Below are 24,745 nucleotides of genomic sequence, written 5' to 3' on the forward strand. Positions count from 1 at the left end.
AGTTATTGCCATACGACAACAGTAAACAGTGACAATAGCTTTCAAGCTCCAACCAGGGCAAAACAATAAAAGTGTGTGTGTGTGTGTGTGTGTGTGTGTGTGTGTGTGTGTGTGTGTGTGTGTGTGTGTGTGTGTGTGTGTGTGTGTGTGTGTGTGTGTGTGTGTGTGTGTGTGTGTGTGTGTGTGTGTGTGTGTGTGTGTGTGTGTGTGTGTGTGTGTGTAAAGTCTTCCGAACAGCTTTGTGTAAAAGACACACAACAATGAATGCCATTATAATCTGAAGGTCGTATCCAGTGGACGGTGCATAAACTGCTTAGACTAGTCTTAAAACTAAAGTCAGCTAATGTTTTCTTCAAGATGGTCCTAACTTTTTAAAGTCAGTTACATAAAAAAGAAGATCAGTCTAATTTGAATCAGACAAGTAAGACTGATTAGTCCTTACTGCTAGTTGGTCAAACTACATCTGTTTCACACAGCAAGCGTGAGCTTCACGTCAGTGTAACTACATCATCTTTACAGCTGCAGATGCTCGAAAGTATTCACACTGGAAGCGTTTATACAGCGTCACAGCAGCGGCTCCAGAGTTACTATAAGTGAACATTTCTTTACAAAGACAACTATATTTATTTTTAAATAGAAAAATAGAGCTTTCCCTAACCAATCTTTTTTTTCCCCTCGTCTCCATAAATATCTGTGTACACACGAAACCACTGTTACTGACTCGAAACGATGTAATATACATGCCAGATCAGTATGTGGCGCTGTAATTCTGCCACAGAGATACTCTAAAAACGGAGGAGAAGACTTGGAGCATGCGCGAGACGTGGCGTGATGACATCACCGTTTCACAGAATATACGGATTGGCTGTACACATGAAAACGCAACAGTGTCGTTTTCCGATTTATCCACTCTGGGACCCAGTTTTAAAAAATAGCGGTTTCAGGCTTCCAAAATGGCGGATCCATGTGGACAAAACGCAGAAGCGATAGAAAATGTTCACGTATACAGCAATACGCGTCTCCGTGTGGACGGGGCCTTAGTCTTGAAAGTTTGTTAACATGGGGTGTGTACAACTTTCACATGTAAATGGTAAACAACAAACACACAACAGCTCCGATCATGTGTTTCAAGGGTTAGTTCACCCAAAAGTGAAAATTAGCCCATGATTTACTCACCCTTGAGTCCTAGGTGTATATGACATTCTTCTTTCAGGCGAATACAATCTGAGTTATATTTACTCGCTTCAGTGCCAAAGAAACTCAAATAACTTGTTTTTTTTATCATTCAGGCAAGTGTTATACATCATTATAATCTGTTAAGTTTTTTTTTTTGTGTACAGTAACACTAAAAACAAAATGTTTTACTTTTCGCAAAATAAAGAAAACAAACATGTAGGCCTGTCGCGACCATCAATAAATCAATTAATCGCACGATTTAAAAAAATTAGCTCGATAATTTTTCCGGCCGCGATAATTTCCAGCGTCCGTTTTTATATCCATTTTTGCAGAGCGTAACATTATATGATCACGCTCTTATACATGTAAATGCTTCTAAGCGCGACAAGACAAGAATGCGCTGTATGTCAGTGTCCTGTCTGTGTGGCTGCGTCTCATGTCAGCTAATCAAGGGACACTCTGACACACACACACACGACGCACAGACAGACTCGCGTCAGTCTCCTGCGTGCTCACATCGAGTTCTCTTTTGCTCATGAACAAGCAATAACAACAACACAGATAATTTTGAGTATTCTCATATTAGGAGTCTTAAATTAGTTAAGTAACGTGTTAAATGAACTTAAAGAGTTGTGAGGAAATGAGATGCACGGGACAGCGCGTGAGATCCGCGTCATGTTCGTCAGCGGCCGTTCTTAAAGTGACAGGAGCACTGATGATGCCTGTCATTAATGTTCATCAAAGAACAACGGTACCAGAGAAAAGTGTAGCTTTAATGATGATTAATCTATATTTCACTTATTATTTATGCAGTTAAGAAAAGTGTTTGATAACTATTACATTTCTGTATATGTCTAGCAGGGAAGGCACGGGTAAAAATAACATTTATTGTAATGGGGTTATGTAAAGATTTTTTTAAGTTCACTTAAATTAAAAGTTGTTTTTTTTTAAAGCCTAATAAATGGTGAAATTGGTAGCTTTCAGTTATACTGTAATGTAACGTCATTTAATGTTTCATAGAGACATTAGTATCAGTGATACTGGCTTTCATTCATAAAAACATGCCAATACAACACATTTTTGAATACAATTTTTGAAAAAAAAGAAAAAATATGAAAAAATAAAATACATTAATTTGGAGAGTACCTGAAATTATTACAATATCAAAACATTAAAAACGTATTAATCGTGATTAATTACAGAACATTTTTTGATTAATTAGTTTTTTTTTTTTTATCGATTTCCAGCACTACCTAGAACACAATCATCTGTTGCAGTTTTCCCAGCTGTTTATTCAAGTGCATTTTTTTGTTAACAGTCTGAGAGTCCGTTGCTTTTTTTGTTTTGGTTGTTTTGTTCATTCATTGTGGATATTTAAAATGCTTTCCGTTTTCAGTGTTAAATAGTCTTTAGAAATAAAAGTTTATTGATCTTTGAAAAGGTGTACCTGCATTATTATGCCATTATCATTATTTTAGATGAAAATGGTCTCAGAACGACAATATTATCGTTTATCGCAATAATTTCTGGGCCAATTTATCGTCCAGCAAAATGTGTTATCGTGACAGGCCTACAAACATGATGCACGATCTGCAGCCTCTGTCAAAGACGTGCATTCAGTCTACAGAAAAGGAACTCTAGTTTAGTAAATACTTGTCTCTCAAACATGAGACATATGTCTAAAGAAACGTTGACATGTCAGGTTTTAAATAATGTAAACCAAATCGAAAACAAATATTCTGTTTTTTATGTAATCTGTTTGAAAAGACATAGATGTCAGTCACTCTGGAGCCTCTTCATTATCCGGTAATGCGACCTCTCTCACGGAGAGCACGTTCTTTGAGATTCAAATACTGAGGCGATCCAGAGTCGACGCCCACACATCAACTCAAATAAACACATCAGGTACTGCTATAGCCTACTTCAGCTACATCGTTTTGAGACGCGTTGAGAAATAATCCTGGATTTTCAACACCCATTAGTCAGAAGTCTTGTGGACACATATCTATTGTGTTTTGAGGCCTTAATTTTTTTTTTTTTTTTTTTTTTCAAAAACATTTTTCTCTCAAAAATACAATCATGTACATACATGTTGCTCACATATTATGGTAGCCCAGTTTGTGCTGAATACAGTGTAATTACACTTTTGCCATTAATGTGTTTATAAGCAACTGAAAAAAAACACAAATGTCAGAGCATGTCAAAACTTCTAAAGGGCCCCAAAACAGCTCAGAATCCTAGGGGTTAAAAAATGTCCTGGCTCTTCCAAGCTTTATAATGGCAGTGGATGATGTTTCTGTTTTGAAGTCCATAAAAGTGCATCTATCCATCATATAACTACTCCACGAGGCGGTACTAAAGGCCTTCTGAAGCGAAGCGATGCGTTTGTGTGAGGAACATATTCATATTTAAAACTATACAAACTGTAATCTCTAACTTCCGCTAACTGTCATACATGCGTTCATGAGGCAAATTTTTATGCAACCGTCCACAGGATTTAAAAATGGCACATCACAAGTGAGAACGAATAATGCTTTACTGTCAGTGATGTTAGTATAATATAATAATTAGTAAATAAAGACTTCCTCAAACATATGGCTTCAGAATAAAGCACACTTTTTTGTGTTTTTTTGGAGATTCATAACTGTTGATCACTTTAAACTGTCATTTTACGGCTGCATAACAGGAGCTGCACAATAATTCCTCAAAAAAATGTCTTTATTGTTCCATGGGGGAAAAAACAGCATATGGTTTTGGAACAACATGAGGATGAGCAAAGATGGTGAACTTGACGCACACATCGCTTATGAATAAGGATCGAAGTATAGCCTCGAGGAAGACAATTTAAAATCACTCCTTTGAGATCCCCAAGAATTAATTTAATGAGTCAGTGGATGAGGAAATGAAAACACTCATTTGAGATGTTAAACATTGTTTCATGTCTCAAGCTGGGATGAATGGTAAATAGTGTTTGTTTTTGTGACTCAGATGCGGACGATGCAGTGGCCAGGTGGAGGGAAGCAGGTGCCGACTTCCATCTGCAGTCAGCCCTGCAAACCTGGATGGCGCAAGAAGATAGTTAAAGGCATTTCCTGCTGCTGGCACTGCGAGCGCTGCGACGGTTACCAGTATCAAACCGACCTCTACACCTGCAAGATGTGCCGCTTTGATTTAAGACCTAACAAGAATCACACAGGCTGCCAGCCCATCCCGATTGTCAAGCTGGAGTGGAGCTCACCGTGGGCAGTCATACCGGTCCTGATCGCTATTCTTGGCATCATAGCCACCCTTTTTGTGGTGGTCACTTTCATTCGCTACAATGACACGCCAATTGTTAAGGCATCCGGACGTGAGCTCAGCTACGTCCTGCTTACGGGAATCTTTTTGTGTTACGCCACCACTTTCTTGATGATCTCGACCCCAGATGTAGGGATCTGCTCGATGCGGCGAATTTTCCTAGGGCTGGGAATGAGCATCAGTTACGCGGCGCTGCTCACCAAAACCAATCGGATTTATCGGATTTTCGAGCAGGGAAAGATGACGGTCAGCGCGCCACGCTTCATCAGCCCGGCTTCGCAGTTGGTAATCACGTTCAGCTTGATTTCCGTTCAGCTCCTAGGGGTGTGCATCTGGTTCGCCGTGGACCCTTCTCAAGCTCTCATTGACTATGAGGACCAGCGCACGATAGATCCAGAGATGTCACGTGGAGTTCTAAAGTGTGACATATCAGATTTGTCTCTTATCTGCCTCCTGGGATACAGCATGTTGCTGATGGTGACGTGCACCGTGTACGCCATCAAGACGCGAGGGGTGCCCGAAACCTTCAACGAGGCCAAGCCCATTGGCTTTACCATGTACACCACCTGCATCATCTGGCTTGCCTTCATCCCCATTTTCTTCGGGACGTCGCAGTCGACGGAAAAGGTAAGAGCAAACGAGTAAGCCCAACTCCCAAGACCTTGCGAATCGAGCGTTTTAAAGTAATGACAGCGTTTACCGCTTCAGCTTCCGACAAAACATGCCATTCAGAGCAGTCCATTTTCAGCAGAAAACAGACCAGCAGGTACAAATTGACTGTGTTCATTTGGGCTTTAGATCAAGCAGAGCGGTAAAACAGACAGTTTATTTCAAAGAGAAAACGAGAATCATAAGGTTTGATGCGCTACAGCGGAGAACTCGCGTGGTTTCCTTCGAATATTGAAAAGGACATGTGCGGCTGGGAAAACAAAGGCACTCTTTTTTGCCCTTCCAGCACTGCTCTCAAAGATAAAAGAGACTTTGAAAATAGCAAGGAGATTGAGCGTCAGCTTTTTGTAGATGATGTAATCAATTGACAAGCACCAACTGACTTAGAGTACTGAACAAAAAAAGGCTTCATTTTGAGGCCGAATTAAATATGCAACTACCCTGGCATTGGCTGCATTACTCATTTCAATTAGAAAACCTGGGACCTTCTGTTTCTGAAGCTTAAGATAAGGGCTTTCTCCTTTTTCAATTTGAGTTTTATTTAATTAGTGTCTCCCTTAGCAAAGCCTTGAACAAGCAATTTCAGCAATATGAGTATTGTTATACTTGTTGGTAGGGAGCCATTATTGCTTTAAACTCAGTTTCCCTCTGTGCCTTTTTAACCGGCTGTTGAATGATATAAGATTGTATGCACTGACTCTGGTAATTGCATGTTGCCTTAGACTATGTTCTGCCTACACCAATCACAAAGAAACAAATAACTGTATTTCTGCTGATCAGAAAAAAATGACATAACCCTGTATCGCATGGTCTTTTTTCCCCTTCTCTTTTTTCTATCTCTTTCCTCAGCATCTGCTTTAAAAAATAAATACAAATCTGCACCGTAAAAGGCTTTAGTGGGAATCTGCAGTATTCCTGGCAACTAATTGACTTGCTCTCATAGTCATTTTAAAAATGTCAAATTTTCTTTGAGCGCCGTCTTTGACCCATATAGCAATTAGTGGTGATCATTTCAGTGATCGGATTGCATTCCGTCTCAAATGTATTTTGGAGTGCATTTAGACTTTTTACGATTGGATGGCTATATGATGAGTTAAAAAAAAAAAAAAAAGCATGAAGGAAAGAAGTTATCAAATTAAAAATGTGCCATGTTCCTTTGAGCACTTGAATGATGGCTCACTTAAATCTTACAACTTAGTTTTATGTTGAAAGATAGCAATTCAGTGTGCTATTGAAGTTGTTTAAGTGGGTTTTGGACATTTCTAATTGCAATGTTATGGTTAACATTTCAGTTGTTATTTGAGCAAATGAGCAAAAACTCTACTATAGACATGATCATTCCAGTATTGCTGGCATTCCGTTTCCCTGCATGCCCTGCAGCATGAATAAATTAAGTTTATTTATTTATTTTTGTTTATTTTGTGTTTGTTGAAGTAGAAGACTGCTTCTTTTGTGATATTGTTTTACATTTAAATGCATGAAAGTTTAATTCGGGTCTCTAGTGATCTACTATATCTAACATGGATGGATCTCCTGTTGCAATAATATATAACTCTCATGATATTAGAGTAACAATTACAGAAGCATAAAATAAAGCATATTTTGTAACCTTTTGGAGCTTGGAAGGGTTCAGTTTGAGCAGATGTTTTAGCAGATGTTTTATAGCATCATCACTGTCCTCGTCAGAGCTCATTTCCCAGTTCATTCAGCACCTCCAAAATATATTCTCAGAACTATCATTTTTATCATCTTCAAAATCAATACTTTTAATTTTGCTTCTTCACCAGATCCACTGCGGTAACTATGAGTGAAATGTCACTTTGTTACCTTGTGGAATAAAGGTGGATTGCACTTATTCAGTCATCAAAGATTACATTTTTGGTGTGCAGAAAAAAATATACTTACACTGTTACACACTTTGGGTCGTTAGCGACCCTATACAATTTTTTCAAAAAATGAAAACTCGCATTCTTTTACATAATTTTTTTTCTTGTTATATTGTTTATAATGAATTGATTGAGGGATACTAAGAAGGTTGATGTCAAACTCAAAATGAAGGAGGAGGAGGGCAGTGAATGATGTCCCGGGTCACTAAAGACCCGAGGTATGCGTTTAAGGGTTAAATGCGGCACACTCTATGATTTTTATACAGTAATATAATTACCACAGAAAATGAAGCTTTGATTTCAAAGTGAAATTCTGAATATTGCAAAGTACTGGTAATTTTGGCCTGCCTACCAAACCTCTGTACATTGCAGAAATGAAGAAAAAGTTTTAGCAATTAGCTTTGCATTGAAAATAATGCATGCATCATATGACACAATCCCACCACTGTGTGTGCAACAAACTGTGTTTTCCAAGGGGAATTAACATATCAAAACAAGAGTACCTCACAATCATCCAGGCTGGCAAGCACAATAAAGCCTGGCGAGTCAGAGATGACATGTCTTTTTAGAGCAATTAAATGCCTCACTTCCTCCTGGCCTGTGATTTACCTTATCTCTCAGCCTGTGCACTTGTCACACGATTTCTGCCAGACGCCTCATCAGCATGCCGGCTCCATCAGTTGTTTGTCATCTTATGTCAAAGTGAATAATGAATGTCTTTGGAGGCTTTCTGGAGCATTTGAATGTGGGCAGCTGGTCTGGTCTCCGCTGAATTTGATCAGCCTGTCAAATGATTAATCGCGAGGTCATCTTATTGTGGTTTAACCAAAAGATTTTTTAAATGAGCTAGTCTGGCAGGTAGAGCTCATTGTGGTCTAAGGGCTTTAGCATGCTTCCTTCCTGGATTTTTGAAGGATCCAGATGGATTTTTTGATTGCTTTGTTGGGCAAACTTGAAAGCATGCCCAAAATTCTGACCGTTGAATAAAAAAAGCATGTCTATAATTAAACTGTTCAGTCAAAAAGAGAAGCACGATCATTTTCAGCATCTAAAAACAAACATGTGGATTATAATAGATTAAAAAAAGCAATAAAATCAATGCAGTTCACACAAAAAGCCACCAATGTCCCAATATGGTGCTGACATCTTGCGCAGAGTCTCTGCAGTAGTGAACAGAAACCATCTTTAGAAAAAAAATATCTGAAGTTGAATTTGATTATTTAGTTGGTCTCACATCCCCTTAGATTACATAGAGAGGGCGTGGTTTATGACCTATACTGTGTCCAGCCACCTGGGGTGATCAAAACGTTTTAGCTACACTTTTCAGGACTTGTGTGGCACACTTGTTTTAGCACTGGCATGTTTTAGCACGTTGCTAGGCTGGGCGATTAAACGATAACGATAATTATCGCAAAATAATTTTCCTCGATAAAACAATAAGAACAGTTCGATAAATGCTCGATATATAATGCTTACGCGCTATGCATAATGCTGCGCATGCGGTGTGCAGACCGGGCTTCTGGGTGCCGCACGCGGCGTTGTTGTTGACAGGCTGACAGGCTCGGAGTGGAGTGGAGCAAGAACAATGAGCGATAGTGAAGAAAATTCAGCGCTCACGACCAGCTCGGAGAACTCGGATATCGTTGACAAGAAAGGTCACTCAACTTCGGTGATTTGGAGATATTTCGGCTATTTGCAATCCGACATAAAACAGAGCGACGTGCACTGCTTATAGGTTCACCACACGGTAATATAATTATTCAATTATCTTGCTTCTTCGAAATTCTTCCATATAGCATTGAGCCCAACACAGCGCTAACTCTACATTAGCCTAATATCAGTTCACACACAGAGGCTTATCGCCTTGTTAGTTTGTTACCAAACTTTAATCACTAAAACACCGGACTTATGGAAAAAATACATCGGTATCATAATTTGTCTTTGGTAATTTATTAATAAATCAGCATCGCCTGTATTAAAATAAAAATAAAATAATTTAATCCGACGTTTAAAGTCAATAAAATAGACTTGACAGCCCTTACTGGAGTTCCACAACTACATTTGTGTCGGTGAGGTGCGCGGTGGACCAATCCACTGTAAGGCAAGAGAGGGGGGACTCAAAATGTTTCTAAATTTAAAACGCATTTTTTTGCCAGTTTTGTTTTTATTGTTTTACTACTTACACAATTATTTTAATTAATCTTAATAACAAGTATTTAATTATAATAATTAATTATTAAAAAAAAAAAAAAAAAAAAAAAAATTATATATATATATATATATATAAATAATTATATTATTAATATATAGATTATTGATATTGTCAATGTCATTTATTTATAAGGTTTGGCATGCTGACCAGAAAGATTTTTTATTCTATTTTTGTTTATTGACAAAAATTATCTTTAAAGCACTTTAACTTTGCATTTGCAGTGAGCAGAACCAAATGTTATATTATTACAGTTCTAGATTTTACTATGGATATTTATTTTATATAGGCCTATTCTATTTATATTCTATTTATATTAATAATATTCTACTCTATTAATATTTATTTTATTAGTAATAAATAAATCTACCTCAGTTTTGATCAATTGTTAAAGGGTTAGTTCACCCAAAAATGAAAATTCTGTCATTAATTACTTACCCTCATGTCGTTCGACACCCGTAAGACCTCCGTTCATCTTCGGAACAGAAATGAAGATATTTTAGTTGAAATCTGATGGCTCTGAAAGGCCTCCATTGGCACAATGCACGGTTCACTCTCAAGACCCTTAAAAGGTACTAAAGACGTCGTTACAACGTCCATCTCACTACAGTGGTTCTACAATAACTTTATAAAGTGACGAGAATAGTTTTTGTGCGCAAAAAAAACCCTAAATAACGACTTATATCATGATGACCGATTTCAAAACAAGGCATCATGAAGCTTCGAAGTGTTATGAATCAGTGAGTCGTTTCAGCGGTTTGAATCGCCAAAGTCACGTAATTTCAGCAGTTTGGCGGTTTGACACGCGATCCGAATCATGATTCGACTCGCTGATTCATAACGCTTCGAAGCTTCATGATGCCGTGTTTTGAAATCGGTCATCATGATATAAGTCGTTATTTAGGGTTTTTTTGCGCACAAAAACTATTCTCGTCACTTAATAAAGTTATTGTAGAACCACTGTAATGAGATGGACTTTGTAACGACGTCTTTAGTACCTTTTATGGGTCTTGAGAGTGTACAGTGCATTGTGCCAATGGAGGCCTTTCTGAGCGATCGGATTTCAACTAAAATATCTTAATTTGTGTTCTGAAGATGAACGGAGGTCTTACGGGTGTCGAATGACATGAGGGTAAGTAATTAATCACATAATTTTCATTTTTGGGTGAACTAACCCTTTAACCTGTTTGGGAAGTGTTTGTCATGTTTTGACAATAAAGGATAGTTTAAAACCACAGTTAACTGTCTGTTTTCAAGGCTACATCTTTCACTCAGGAGCAAAAATATGCCTTTAAACTTTAAAGAAATAAAGATTTGACATTTATCATGATAATTATCGATATCGACTGATATGGAAAATTATATTGTGATAATTTTTTGGGGCCATATCGCCCAGCCTTTGCTAGCATGTTTTAGCATGTTGTTAGCATGAATTGGCACATTGGTAACATGTCCTAAGCTAGTTGCTAGGCTTTGCTAGTTTGATGAAGCACAAAAGAGTTATTGTATAAAAGTTTTGACCCCCCCCCCCCCAATGAAAGTCAATGTATTTGTAGTTTTGATTGTCCATTTACCGAAAATTAAGTCCAATCATTTAGTTTACTTTTCATCAATGCATCTAGAATATCTTCATGATAGCTATAGCCTATTTCAAACCCTCATCCCCACAAATAGCATTTTGCTGGCACAGATTATCATGAGATAATATGGGCATGACGTTTGTGCATTTTATTTGACAGGGACGATAAACCTTAATTCTTCAAATTCAAAACTTGCGTGTGCCAGATTTTGCAGATATCCCTGGACAAGTTAATGTTGTAAGCAAAAGATACAAATCCTTCTTTCTAATGCTTGATGTTATCACATCTGCTCTCATGTTGGTTTTGAAGAAGCTTGATGATATCTTATGTCTAGTGTCTCACCTTACATGGACCTGCTATTTGTATGCATCTCCTACCTCCCAGACTTGAAGCTATCATTACAGTGCCATCATGTCATTAGGGTTCACATGCAGGGACTTTCCTCCTTTGTGTTGCTGACAGAGTAATCACTGTCTCTTTCTGAGCGAGGTCAACATCTCTTATTTACATACAGGTGTGAGGCAATGATGTGACAGGTGTGGTAGAGGGGGGCACTGACCCCTGTTAAATGTCAGTTTCTTTGACGTTCCCGTTATTGAACTCCTTCAGTCTGTCATTTGTTTGCTGTCACCTAAATGAGCACCTTGTGAAGACAGATCCAAGAGAGCTTTTTTCCTGAAATATAACCGATAGAATTTAATGCAAGTTTCACACTGTAAGCCTGGTACTATCTGCTATGAATTAAAATAAAGGAAGATGCATTCATAATAGCATTTCAGTGCGAATAATAAAAAGGAATAAAACATTTATGTTGGGCTTTTGGCCAATGCTCAAATAATAAACATGTACATTTATCATGCACCCAATCAAGCATTGCTCAGCTGAACAGATACCGCTCCCAAACTCAAGCCATTGGTTGAGCCAGAAGATCATAGGCTGGGCCGTTCAATCAAGCAGAGCAATATTTTGAAAGCATCACCGAGCCGCAGTGTTTACACCCCTTGGGAAATCATTCTACGAATGGCTTACTTATAGTAAGTTGTCTCCGCGCATTAACATGTGATAGATGAAAGCGGATTAGCATAGTGACATATAGAATTAATTCATTATGACGCTCAGAGATTGTATGCCTTTTCGGGGGTGCTAATATACTGTAAAATTTGTATCTGCAAAACAACTCAGATAAACTGCTAACGTTAGCTCTCCCTTTCACTACCTGTAGACTATAATACCCATCAAACTAGGAGTCCCTCCTTAGTAAGACAGATAATGCAGACCTTAAACATATCTAAACTAACAGAAATATACAAAATATATACAAAAACAAAATAGACGATGAATCACAATAAAATCTGTGACATGTAGACCTTCGTTTATGTGTTTTTGACCAACACTCTTAACGTTACATGACGTGAGAACAGTTAGTTATTTCGGTTTGTATATTAGCAGGGACTCACTAACTTTAATCGTAACTTAATGAGAGTATAACAACCTTTCAGGATACCTGGAATAAGTATTACAGTACCCCCAGGCACATCGTTTTACCATTTTTGTAGCATAAACACTATTAAACCAATGAGAGCTTCGGATTTTCCAATGTTTCTCTATTGTGCTGAAACCTAAAGATATCCGAGTTCCGGTCGCCGTGATACTCAACTGCCATTGGCTCATCTGCGTTCGAGGGGAGGGGCTTGCCGATAGGTCAATTATGCAGGATATAAGATGGTAAATATTTAACTGATGAGTTGCCAATATATATATATATATAACAATACATAATATATATTGGGTATGATTTTACCCCAAAATTCAACATATTAAGACAAAATGATCACTGCAAATCCACATTTCGCTACCTGGAGTCCAGTTGTTTCTATATTGCAGCAATCCATTTACTTCTCTTTTCTGTATCTTTCGGCATTCTGTTAAAATATACCTCAGACTTCTTGTCAACTCTATATGTACAGTCAATCTCAAAGCTCTTTCTCATTTTAGCTATGTTTTATGTGTTTTTCGCAGCATTCACGCTGAAAGCAATGCTGCCGATTTGTCTTTTTGCCGCTCAGTGGGCGTAACTGCAGTCACGCCGGACGGTGGTGATGTCACGTGCATACCCTCTATTTAAAGGGATAGTTCACCCAAAAATGAAAATTCTGTCATCATTTACTCACCCTCAAGTTGTTCCAAAACTGTGCGAGTTCCTTTGTTCTGCTGAACACAAAAGAAGATATTTTGAAGAATGTTTGTAACCAAGCAGATAGAGCAACCATTGACTACCATAGTAGGGAAAAAAATACTATACTAGCCAATGGTTGCTTTATCTGCTTGGTTACAAACATTCTTCAAAATATCTTCTTTTGTGTTCAGCAGAACAAAAGAACTCGCACAGTTTTGGAACAACTTGAGGGTGAGTAAATGATGACAGAATTTTCATTTTTGGGTGAACTATCCCTTTAAGGGTATAGAGGGCGTTTTTCGCACACAGCCATGGTCTTATTATTGGGAAATACGAGGGTCCATAGCTCTACCGTTGGAAAAAGTATAATGGCTAACTTGGATTACACATGCCTTGATAACCAATCACATTACAGCCTTGACGTCATTGACTGTCGCACTTTCAAGAAATTCAATCACTGTTTGTGAATACTATAGAAATGAAGGAGAAGTGCCGTGAACTGAATCATACCAGTCGCGCAATTGTCCTTGGCTTCTCTTATAAAACATCTTTTTTTGTGTGTGTAAACTTTGGATAAATCCAAAACGAATGTTAAGAGCAAACATGTTGAAGATTAGCCGATGGGCTGTCGATTCATTAAATGATAAGATGTTTCTTCACGAAAGCGATTTATTCAGTGTAATGAAGCCTCTCCTCCATTGGCATCTCTTTTCCTGCATACCCGCAGCGTTAGCAGGCGTTACGCTTTTTTCGGCTAAGGTTGCAGGCTTGTCTTCAAGTGGCTTTGCTAAGGTAGAGGCAGGTGAGTTTAAAAAAAAAATCTGGGCTGGAGCTAAACTCTGCAGGACAGCGGCACACCAGGACTGATTTTTCCTATCCCTGTACAGGAAAAATTAAACCTAATGGGTTTTTCGGAGCAGCATGTGATCTAACAGAATGATGTTTGTGGGTGTGCAGCATATTAAATGATTTTAAATGTGCATGATGCATAGTTCATTTGAATGACAAACATTCACATCCGTTTGAATGATGGTTTTCACAGCACTGCTATTAACCTACTTCTTTCTTTAAAAGCCTTTGAAGTTGACATAAGACCTACTTTCTTTTAAATGATGGCAGTTCATTTTTTCGTTCTTTATCCCAAGAGATAATTTGGCAGCAGCAGGTGAAGAAATGGCAGAATCAGTTGTAATATTAAAGTTGATGATGTGCCGGTTTACGTTTTATCAAGGCATCCATTTATATGTAGGAGTGCAATAACGGCTGCTTTTTTTTTTTTACTTGTGGTTTCAATTCGAGGGCAAAAAAGTGGAACACTTTGTATGTGTTGTAACAACAGAGACCGTCTCAGAGGACTAACACTGATTCACTGTCTAGTTCTCATCTCAGTGTTTCTCACAAGCCTCATTAGATTGCAGGTGTGCTGACTGCACATACAGAGCCCAAGGCGGAGGCATTGATGAGATACCGCTATGTATCGTTTGTCGTGTGCGCCATTAAATCCTCATTTGTGACTGTAATTGCAACTTCAGATTCAGCAAGATTAGTGAGAGTTTTCGACGTATAGACTAAAGCTAATAATTTCAGGCCTGTTTAATCACTATGTATGGACCAGTCATGTCCTTTCAGACGATTTGTTGGAGCCCTGCCATAGATTTTAATGTTAAATTTGAAAGTGCAGCTCTGCTGCCTTTAAATAACCAGGGACCATATTTAACAATAGCTTTTATCTGAGCCATGGCCTTTTAGTTAGACCTCTGACATATTGAGCTGTGGCAAGCGACATATCTTGATCTCATCATTTCCAGCCCTCTTTCAACTAACCTATGAACTGCATTTCACTGAAGAACATTTGAGTGGTGTTTAAACTCTCCACGACAATAGTAGAGCATTGCCATGCATTTGTTATTTATATACAATTGTAGTATTTATTATTAATATGTTGATTTAATTTTCATTTTAGTCATCGTTTTATGTGCTTTTTAAAAATATTTCTATTTAGCTTTTATTTCCTTTTTAGTCATTTTAGTACTTTAAATAATCTTATTTCAGTTAGTTGCCATGGGTAGCATTTCTAATTTTCAATTAAAGTTTTAAGTTTTCCATCTAGTATTATTTTATTTCAGCTTTATTTCAATTATCATGGCATTAATTGAATTAATTAATTGCATGGCATTGATTTTATTTCATTTGTTAATATTAACCACTTAAATATTACTATTTATAATATATTACAATTTTCAACGTATTTAAATATTAATATTATGGGTTTTTTATTAAATTAATGGATGTTTATTAGCATAATATTGCTGGGGTATTGAAATTGCTTCCTCTTCAGATTTATATATCTAGTAACTAAAAGTGGCTGGATTTTTTTAATATATATATATATATATATATATATATATATATATATATATATATATATATATATATATATATATATATATATATATATATATATATATATATATATATATATATATATATATATATATATGTATATGTATATGTATATATATATATGTATATGTATATGTATATGTTTAATACAAACTAAATATTTTACAGATATTATTTTAATCACTTCTTTTGTTTTCAGTGTAATGAAAATTAATGGTAGCACTTTATTTTACAGTCCTGTTCCCGATGTACATACAATTGCAATAACTAGGTACTAACCTTGAACCTACCCCTAAACCTAACCTTAACCCATGTAGTTACCCTATTACCCAGTTCTGTCTTAGGTAAGTACACTGTAAGTGCACGTACTGTAAAATAAAGTCCAACCAAATGAACTAACTGTAGAAACAACATTGTTTAAACTACTGAAACTTTGGTTTCGTGACTAACTAATAAGTGCATGTTTGTAAAGACACTGCACTATATTTCCACAACACACTTCTTTAGACTTGCCTAGTGGCCAGTGCTGGTTTTAGCCATCTGTCTCTTCTTCTAGAAGAGCCCCAGTACAGCTGATGTGGTCCTAACCCTTCCTGTCGATTTGTGCTGAGACTGCTTTCCAGTCAGTCCCTCTGGATGGAGATCACAGCAGTGAGTCACACTTAATCACAGCACACAGTGGAGCCAGAGCCGAGGTCACGTCCGCCAGAGCCAAAACACACAGCAGCGTTCTAAAGCAACAGCAGGGGGTTCGCAGCAGTGCCATGAAGTGGCTGGAGCCATTAGTGCTTGTGTGTGTGTGTCTGTTTGTGTGTTACTGAAAACATGTCATAAACAGAGTTGCTCCAAGTGGTTGGTTAAAAATGATCATGAATACTCTATTATTATTTAGGTAATAATGCCTTACACCATGTACCAACCAGGGCACGGTGTGACAAAGCGACCAGCGATGAGAGCGATCACTTGCATGTTAATTCGAGTTTCTGAGCTTACCATCCAGGACACAACAGTTTTAAGCGGTAATAGAGGTTGAGAAACATTAAGCATTATATGATAAAAATTAGGGATGCACCGATGTATCGGTCGCCGATATTTATCGGCCGATTTTTGATCAATTTACAACCATCGGCATATCGGCTATATCATGAGAAAGGCCGATATAACAAACCGATGGTTAATTATTGAACTGCGTGAAGGCACTGAGCTGTATAATGTCTGCTGCATAATCCAATATTATATGTAATATTCCTGCTGTGCTGCTGTCTGTGTTTTAATGTTTATCAAACAACAAAAGACCAACAAACAAAAATATAAATCGCTCACTACTCTTGACTAAACTTTCATAAGGATTCATTTCCGCGATGCGGACAACGCAGACAGAATCCAGTCATAAAAACGGAATTTACTGCATAATGCGGAATGGCACAGAATGTTTTGATGAGTAAATAAAAAGTTGGTCAGTCACTTAAATCAGTCGCGATATATACTAGTGTCTGTGAATATTAAGCCGCAAAAAGACTGTTTAAATATGAATCCTGCATGTTTCTCTGTCTGTGAATGAATGGAGACGCCCGGCTTCATTTAGCCTAACGTTTCCTCTTTCTCTCACACACACACACACACACACACACTGAAACTCGCTGTGTTTTTCAGCCTCTGCCACCTCAAAATGAGACACAAATGCATCTCCAGTCACATCATGAGCATTTTACCGTTTTATTCGACAAAATCTATCGTCATATCAAAACACACACACACAGGAACTCGAAGTAGCAAAGTAATTGTGACAGGATTAATGTTGTACAGAAGAGCTACATCTCAATGTAATAATAATATATGCATTTAATTTAAATACAGTGAAGAATATGCAGTGTTATTTAACATTAAACCTTAATAATAATTAGCATTATATATATATATATATATATATATGTGTGTATGTATGATATATGTGTGTGTGTTGGCCTGCTGAATGTTAAAAGGATCCAGTGTATGTTCATTAGAAATTATTTGATAATGCAGCAATAAACTAGCTAGTAGGGTATAAGTTAATGTAATGTTTTGGGGTTTTTTTACTTTAAAAACACAACATTTCAAATAAGAGGGCAAAGTGACAAATATCGGTATCGACCAATAATTGTTTGTTAATATCGGTATCGGCCCTAAAAAATCATATCGGTGTATCCCTAATAAATATGTTTATTAAATGACAAATGAAGTTACACAAGGATTGACTTCAGTACAGCACAATTAAACTCAAGGAACATATTTTTTTGGTACCAATAGCACTTCTCAGCATCATAACACCACTACCTGTATGCCTCTCATTGCTCATGGCCTCACTCATAGCAAAGTGTCAGTTGGTTGCACACTTCAAAATCATCTGCCTACTATATCATGAATGCTCTGACATTCTAGTTATTTGCATATTATATAGTAGAGAATTATGCATATTCAAATGTGGTGACGCTGATGCTTTGGGCATGTTGAGTCACAAGGTTATGGCTCTCTGTTGAGGCTTAACATATTGACTGTGTCAGTTAGATCAGGAGTATATTATGTCAACAAGCCCTCGTGAAAAGAAGGTCCCAGGTCATCTGAACAAGTCTTCATTATTGCAAAATACAGAAGCAGAGGGCTATTGTATCATCCTGAAGGGTTTTTTGTTATAATGGCCTGCATTGTCCCTTACATTATTTCTTACCCACCAAATATGTAAATAAATGGTCTTTATTGATTTCAGTGAAAATTATTTTATTATGTGAGAAGACTGTGGTGTGGTATAATACTAGCACACTGCTGGGTATTGGTTGCCAGGGGCAACAGACAAATATACAGTTTCATTATACAAAAAATATTTGGCCACTGAAAGCTGTGATTGACCAATTACGACCCAGTATGTCTAGTAGTAATGGCTTTGTTTTCAGTGATCTATAATTTCCGTGTGCTGTGATTTTGTTTTGCAGATGTACATACAAACGACCACACTGACCATCTCAGTGAGTCTGAGTGCGTCCGTGTCTCTGGGGATGCTGTACATGCCGAAAGTCTATGTGGTGCTCTTCCACCCGGAGCAGAATGTGGCCAAGCGCAGCACTCGTAGCCTGAAAGCCGTGGTCACTGCCGCCACCATGTCTAACAAGTTCAACCCCAAGGCCAGCCTGCGGCCCAACGGAGAAGCCAAGTCGGAGCTGTGTGAAAACCTGGAAACTCAGGGTGAGTGGGTTTGAGGATAAACACTTTATTGTTATTGACACTTTATTCTGCCATAAACCTGTAATCTTTAATTGAATTCACCATAATTCTCTCTCACTTAACTCTTTCCCCGCCAAACACGGAATTTTCCATTATTTGTGAGAAAACGCTTTGGGGGTGTTGATGGACCCCATCTACTCCATCTGTGTGTTGATCATCGTTCTGTATCCGATGTGGATGTAGTCTTTTGAAAAAACGTGATATTCTCAGCTTTTCATAAAAAAAATTCTGAAAATTATCAAAAATGCTGGCGCTGGCTGGCAACTTTTTTTTAAACGCTGGCGGGGAAAGAGTTAAATGGATACAAATTTGAAGTCAGTAACTAAAGTATGCTTCAGCAGTCCAGTGATGAGTCTTAATACCAATGCTTTAGATTGCTTTTAAAGGATAAATTCACCCAAAATTGACACATTTGTCACCCATATAAAACTTTCGCATATAAAACTATATATATATAATCAGGGGCGTGTGGTCCATATAAGCTGTGAATGCTCTGCATACCCAAGCTATTCGTGGACTCGCTGATTAGCATTAACACTATAAATGACTATAAATTCCCTTGTTTGAGGCGTACCATAAAGCTTACATTATAAAATGTTGGTAATACGTATGTAATTCTCCATCATTTATTTATTTTCCAAACGACAGTAATTTTCTTCAAATGTGCCACTCACTGAGCGTTCTGGGTAAGTGGATCCACAGCAGCTTTGGCGCCTACGGTGTGTTGTAATGTATTGTCATCACTGTCCTGCATTTTCATTGGTTCGCTGGCATATGATGGATTTAATGAGCAGGGCAAGCTGTCCAAGGAATCGCTCGCCCAAGAGGAAAAATGAGCTGTTACTGCTTGATCTCGATCACTGAAAATCACATTGTATTTAATACAGAATTAACTAGACTAAATCAAGTGGAAAAAGTCATAACTGAAACTATTTTCATAGTATTTTATTTTCTCCATTGGGACATTTATTTTTAACGAAAACTTTTTATGGGTGCTTGTGAAGGCATCAGCAAGTAAATGTAGGCTACTATCAATAGATGGTCAAATATATTAGGAAACCTTTAGCTGTGTTGCTATGTGTCATGAGAGTAAGCAACTGAGAAGCTATCACTTTGTCTAGAGCGAACACGCTTATTATAAAGCCATCCAACGTGCAGGTGCATTTTTGACATAACACGCCACCCAGCATACCCGGGTAAAAAGGTATGTATATCGCCACTGATATACAGTGTGTGTATATATGTATATATTATATATATATATATATATATATATATATATATATATATATATATATATATTAGTGCTGGGAATCGATTAAAATTTTTTACTAATTAATCGCATTGTTTTCTGTAATTATTCGCAATTAATCGCAAGTTTTTAATATTTTTGGAGTTTTTAATATTTTGATATTGTGATAAATTTCAGTTACTCTCCGAATTAATGTAGAAACAATTTAAAGACAGCATATTTTACATATTTGTTGTAATGGCATGTTTTTATGAATGAAGGCCAGTATCACTGATACTAATGTCTCTATGAAACATTAATGACATTACATTACACTATAAATGAAAGCTACCAATTTCAACATTTATTAGGCTTAAAAAACAACTTTTAATTTAAGTGAACTTAAAACAGTCTTTAAATAAACCCATTATAATAAATGTTATATTTACCTCTGGCCTTCCCTGTTAGACATATACAGAAATGTAACAGTTATCAAACACCTTTCTTAACTGCATAAATAATAAATTAGATATAGATTAATCATCTTTTCTCTTTTACCTTTGTTCTTTGTTGAACATTAATGACAGGCATCATCAGTGCTGCTGTTACTTTAAGATTGGCCGCTGCCGAACATGGTGCGGATCTGACGCGCTGTCACGCGCATCTCATTTTCTCACAAGTCCATTTAAGACGTTATTTAACTAATTTAAGACTGAGAATACTCGACAAAATTGGCATTTTGGCAACAATCTCGGTGTTGTTGTTATTGTTTATTCAAGAGCGAAAGAGAACTCGATGTGTGCACGAGACTGGAACAACTAGGGATCTGATTGAGACGCAGCCACACAGACAGGACACTGACGTAAAGCGCGTTCTTTTCTGTCTTGTCGCGTTTAGATGGTTTAAAAGCATTTACATGAATAAGAGCGTGATCATATTATGTAACGCTAGGCAAAAATGTATATAAAAATGAACGCTGCGTTAATTGCGTTAAATATTTTTAATGCGTTAAAATTAAAAAATTAATCGCCCGCATTAACGCGTTAATTTGCCCAGCACTAATAAATATATATATATATATATATATATATATATATATATATATATATATATATATATATATATATATTAGTGCTGTCAGTTAAACGCGTTATTAACGCCGTTAACGCAAACCTATTTTAACGGCGTGAATTTTTTTATCGCGAGATTAACGTTCTTTTTGGTCTAACAAACTTTGTAGTTTTTTCACATGCTGTTGCAACAACTAGTAACGTTAGAAAAACTACAACACCACTCCGGGTGTAGCTAGACCGGAAACAAAACATCAGGCACGCTGCGGCTGCCCACACTTGTTTCGGCCATTAAAACAGTAGACGTGGATGGCAAGCGTGAGACGCCGAAATGAGAAACGTATTAAGCCATGGTTTAACTCAGGGGTCTTCAACTAAAAGTGCTTGTCTTGAGCGCTGCTTTCTGCTCTGATGGTGCGTAGCCTACACACCGGACGCGAATGAAGCGTTTTGCGCGAGTGATTTAAGTCAATGCAAAGACGCAAATAGACATTCTGCGGCGCGAATTAAGCGGCGTGCATGTCGCGTCATTCGCGTCCGGTGTGAGCGCACCATCAGTCTCTTCTTCACTGCATGCTTGACCGTGCGTCTGGGTCTGAAGTGAACGTAGTAACAGTGAGCATTGCAACGTTAACTGTTTCATTACGTCAAAAGGCTTCGCGGTCCGGATGGACGCATCTCGCGGTCCGGAGTTCACTAGTTGGCGACCCCTGGTTTAACTGCACTATAGGCGGAGTCCTAGTTTACCTTGCATGTGCACTTTGTAATTTTATTTTGTATCACCCTGTTTTGATCCCTTAGAAAGGGCTGTTGAAGGGGCTGTTTGTGCAACAAAGTATTTTTTTCACCCTTTTATTGATGGACAGTGCTACATTGTGTGAGCGATTATTTGCTCCAAGTGTGAATGTTGGTGTGAAATCGAACACTACAGTATGCCAATGTTGTTTTCAATAAAACAAACATTTGAACAAAGCAAGCCGATCCACTTTTCTATGTTGATAAGAGCATTAAAATAAGAAAAAATAATGGGACAAAAAGAAATGGGGCATTTAGAATAAATAAAAATGTGCGATTAATTGTGAGTTAACTATGGCATTAATGCGATTAATCGCGATTAAATATTTTAATCGTTTGACAGCACTAATATATATATATATATATATATATATATATATATATATATATATATCAGAGGTGGACAGTAACGAAGTACATTTACTTAAGTACTGCACTTAAGTAGACTTTTTGAGTATCTGTACTTTACTGAAGTATTATTTTTTAGGGAAACTTTTACTTTAACTTCACTACATTTGAAAGACAAATATCGTACTTTTTACTCCACTACATTTCTATCAAGGTCCTCGAAGTGAAAAGTCGTTTCTGTAGCAGCTTTGCAAGTCAGTGGAGGATTTTTTTTTTCTTCTTTAACAGTTTTTTTTTTTTTGTTGTTGCAAAATGTAAATGTCTGGGAGAAAAAGAAGCGCAGACATATGGATGAATCTGAAAAAGCCTGATGAAGGAGCTCAGTTTAGTCTGTTTTTTGTGCCTCTGAGATGCCAGAGCACGAGAACTGAATAGAGCTTTCTTTTGTGTTTTTTCCGCACTTAAACAGACCAATACACACAAAATGTCAAAATTTTCATTTTGGAAAGTATTCACGTAAACAAAGTTGATTATGTCTTAAGTGAACGTAAACAGTTGGGGGAATATCGGATGTGTATCAGTGTGTAGGATTTGTGCATTCTGCCTTAAAGTGACAGCAGCTTTGTAAAGAGCTTTGTAACTTTTAAGTATTTAAATTAGTTCAAGGTGGTCGTATGCTAGCATGTCGGATGGAGCATCACTGAAGGGCTTAAACCACCGTGAATTTATACAACAATGCAACAATAATAAATAATGCATTGACAAAAAAAAGGAAATTTACTTCTGATACTTAAGTACTTTTAAAAGCGAGTACTTCTGTACTTTTACTTAAGTAAAAATAGTTTCTAACAACTTTCACTTGTAACGGAGTAATATTTGACCAGTAGTACTTTTACTTTCACTCGAGTAATGGAGTTGTGTACTTTGTCCACCTCTGATATATATATATATATATATATATATATATATATATATATATATATATATATATATATATATATATATATATATATATATATATATATATATATATTTATTAGTGCTGGGCAAATTCAACCAATTCAACTGATTTGCCTCTTGATGATTTAAAAAACACACTTCCTAGCCTATATCTGATGTTAAACGGTGAGATTCTAACATAAAAGCATTTTGCAAAAAGAGGCAGAAGATTAGGGGTTGCCTTGTTAAGATCATCACACTGATTCCATTAAATGTCTTATATTTATATATCTTATACATATATATGTATATATGAAATGCATTGAAGACATTTAATAGAATCAGTATGATGATCTTAACAAGGCAACCCCTAATCTTCTGCCTCTTTTTGCAAAATGCTTTTATGTTAGAATCTCAACGTTTAACATCAGATATAGGATAGGAAGTGTGTTTTTTAAATCATCAAGAGGCAAATCAGTTGAATTGGTTCAACAGTCCTTACTGAAACCAATCTCCTGCTAATTTGAATATCAATAAAACACAGCAGCTCATAAACAACTTTGTAATACAGCAGTAAATAAACGCCTGCTGCCTCAGCAGAAAGAACTTGCATTCTGAAGCAGAAGCAAACCTGTAGCCTCCATCTTCAAAAGAGAACGAGTCCCAGTTCGTATAATTATATTTTTCAGTAAGGCCCTGATTAACTACGGTCTAAGGCTGAAACAATTAGTCGACATCATCACACCAAAAAAAAGTGTCAATATTTTTTGTTGTTGAATAGACTTTTGAACTCATATTTTAATGGCCTGCTATAACGTGGTTTGACCAGTGGAGCGCTGTAGAGCAATACTGTAATGCAGCGCTCTCGGATGCAATCCATCAGAAGAAGACATGGCACTTTGGAGTGCAAATGAAGCTGAATCAGTAGAGTGTGGGAAAGTTTAACATAACTAAATAATTAAAAAATATGCTGTCATATGCAAGGCTGCCAACTCTCACACATTCAGACTCATGCAACTGACTCTGTCTCACGCCACACGTCTATTTTCTCACACAGTGAAAAATGCATCACAGAGCAAAGAGGACACTTGGAGCACGCCAACAGACAATACAGAGCAGGTTACTTTTGATATGAAACAAAGTCTCAGCTTTTAAATGGTCAATTTTACTATGAAATTCAGAGGTTTTGATGCTCTTTAATGTGACGTGACAGATTGCTGTAGCGCCTCAGTTCAAGTGGCACTTGACTACATATTTACTACAATCTTTACTACATATAGCACCAAATAAACATGAATGTTGAAAGAAACAGAACAACTTACTAAAATGTATGCAATTGCTCAATCAGTGTTTCAGAGAGACATCAATAAAACAGCTTGTAAACAATATGGACATAACGTTATATTTACCTCAGAAAAGCCGTTCAATGTCCATATCGTTAAAATGAACTCTAGAGAGGAGCATTTTTCAATAAATATGCGCTACATTACATATTCATATTTTTACTTGTATTAAAAAGTTATTATAATATTGTTATTATTATAAAAACTGCATTATATGCAATTGTATACAAATCAGTTGTTAATAGTGTTAATTGTTAATATTATAGTAATGTACCATTTGACTGAATTCCATGTTTAGTTTGCAGCATTAGTTGAGAGATTTTAAAATACCGTACTCGATATTTATCTAAATATATCAGAACCGAATC

At 36.9% G+C, this 24,745-nt stretch overlaps 1 protein-coding gene across 1 annotated transcript in view; it reads left to right on the forward strand.

Moving 5' to 3' along the window:
* The window catches only part of grm4 (glutamate receptor, metabotropic 4), a 288,386-nt gene that overhangs the window by 243,436 nt on the left and 20,205 nt on the right, over positions 1 to 24,745 (forward strand). Inside the window, exons 9-10 of the mRNA XM_079841186.1 lie at positions 4,165 to 5,100; positions 18,363 to 18,612. Of these exons, the coding sequence (XP_079697312.1) occupies positions 4,165 to 5,100; positions 18,363 to 18,612 (1,186 nt within the window). The remainder of the gene's footprint in view (positions 1 to 4,164; positions 5,101 to 18,362; positions 18,613 to 24,745) is intronic.

The sequence above is a fragment of the Gobio gobio genome, assembly GCF_949357685.1.
Source record: "Gobio gobio genome assembly, chromosome: 17".
NCBI classification, from domain to species: domain Eukaryota; kingdom Metazoa; phylum Chordata; class Actinopteri; order Cypriniformes; family Gobionidae; genus Gobio; species Gobio gobio.